The 972-nt window shown below is 64.4% G+C and overlaps 1 protein-coding gene across 1 annotated transcript in view; it reads right to left on the reverse strand.

The window, feature by feature from the left end:
* Nucleotides 1–972, reverse strand: part of LOC103259699 (rasGAP-activating-like protein 1) — a 33,887-nt gene that overhangs the window by 3,992 nt on the left and 28,923 nt on the right. The window contains exon 15 of the mRNA XM_021711975.1: nucleotides 725–967. Coding sequence (XP_021567650.1) covers nucleotides 725–967 — 243 coding nt within the window. The remainder of the gene's footprint in view (nucleotides 1–724; nucleotides 968–972) is intronic.

Here is a 972-nt window from a genome sequence, read left to right on the forward strand (position 1 = left end):
TGCCCTGTGCGCCCGTGCGCCCGTGCCTCTGGCTAGTCCGTGTCCTGCCGTCCCGCTGCCTCCCCTCTGAGTCTATATCTTTCTCTTGTGCTAGAAACGGGGGCCTCCCTTATTGCCCAGCCTGGTCGCTAACTCCTGGGCTCGTGATCCCACCGCCTCAGCCTCCCTAGTAGCTGGTGTGCGCCACCACACCCGCCTAACTTGTAAGACTTTTTAAGAGACGGGGTCTTGCCATGTTGTCCAGGCTGGTCTCCACCTCCTGGGCCCACGGGAACCTCCTGCCTCGGGTAGCTGGGACTTCAGGTGCGCGCCCGCGCGCCTGGCTTCCTCCTTTTTTTTGGAGTTGGAGTCTCGCTCTGTCGCCCCAGCTGGAGTGCAGCGGCACGCTCACGGCCACCGCAGCCTCAACTTGCTGGGCTCAGGCGATCCTTCCACCTCGCCTGCCAAGTAGCTGGAATTACAGGCGCACGCCACCACACCAGGCTCTTCCGTAATAATATTCACGGCTGCCACTCTCGGGGCGCTTGGGAAGTCAGCCTAAGCCTTTACATTGACCCGCTTATTCAGTCAGCGCACTTCTGAGGTCGGGGCTGTTATCCTCCCCAGTTTGCAGAGGAGAAAGCGGAGGCACCGGGGGACGGCTGACCCTTCGGTGGTCGCTCAGCCGTGGACCCAGAATTGGGGGCCAGGGCGTGGACCTCTGGAGACAGCCACCGCTATCTACGGGCGTGCGCGTGGAAACGCACGGGCCCCAGCGCGCCTCGTGTGTGCCGTGAACGCCGGCCCCGCGGGAACAGGAGTCCCCTGCCGATCTCCGGTGCCGGGAGCGTGGCTCGCCACGCCACGGGCACTCCATAAGCGTTTGCTGAGTGCGTGGGTGGGTGAGTGAACCAAGGAACGCCTGCGTGGGCGTGCCTGTCCGCCTGGGCATGGACTTCCGAGGGGGCAGTCGCGAGTGAGCGCGGGCCTGGA

The sequence above is a fragment of the Carlito syrichta genome, unplaced genomic scaffold (genome assembly GCF_000164805.1).
Source record: "Carlito syrichta isolate Samal-C Ts95f unplaced genomic scaffold, Tarsius_syrichta-2.0.1 Scaffold302960, whole genome shotgun sequence".
Classification (NCBI taxonomy): Eukaryota; Metazoa; Chordata; class Mammalia; order Primates; family Tarsiidae; genus Carlito; species Carlito syrichta.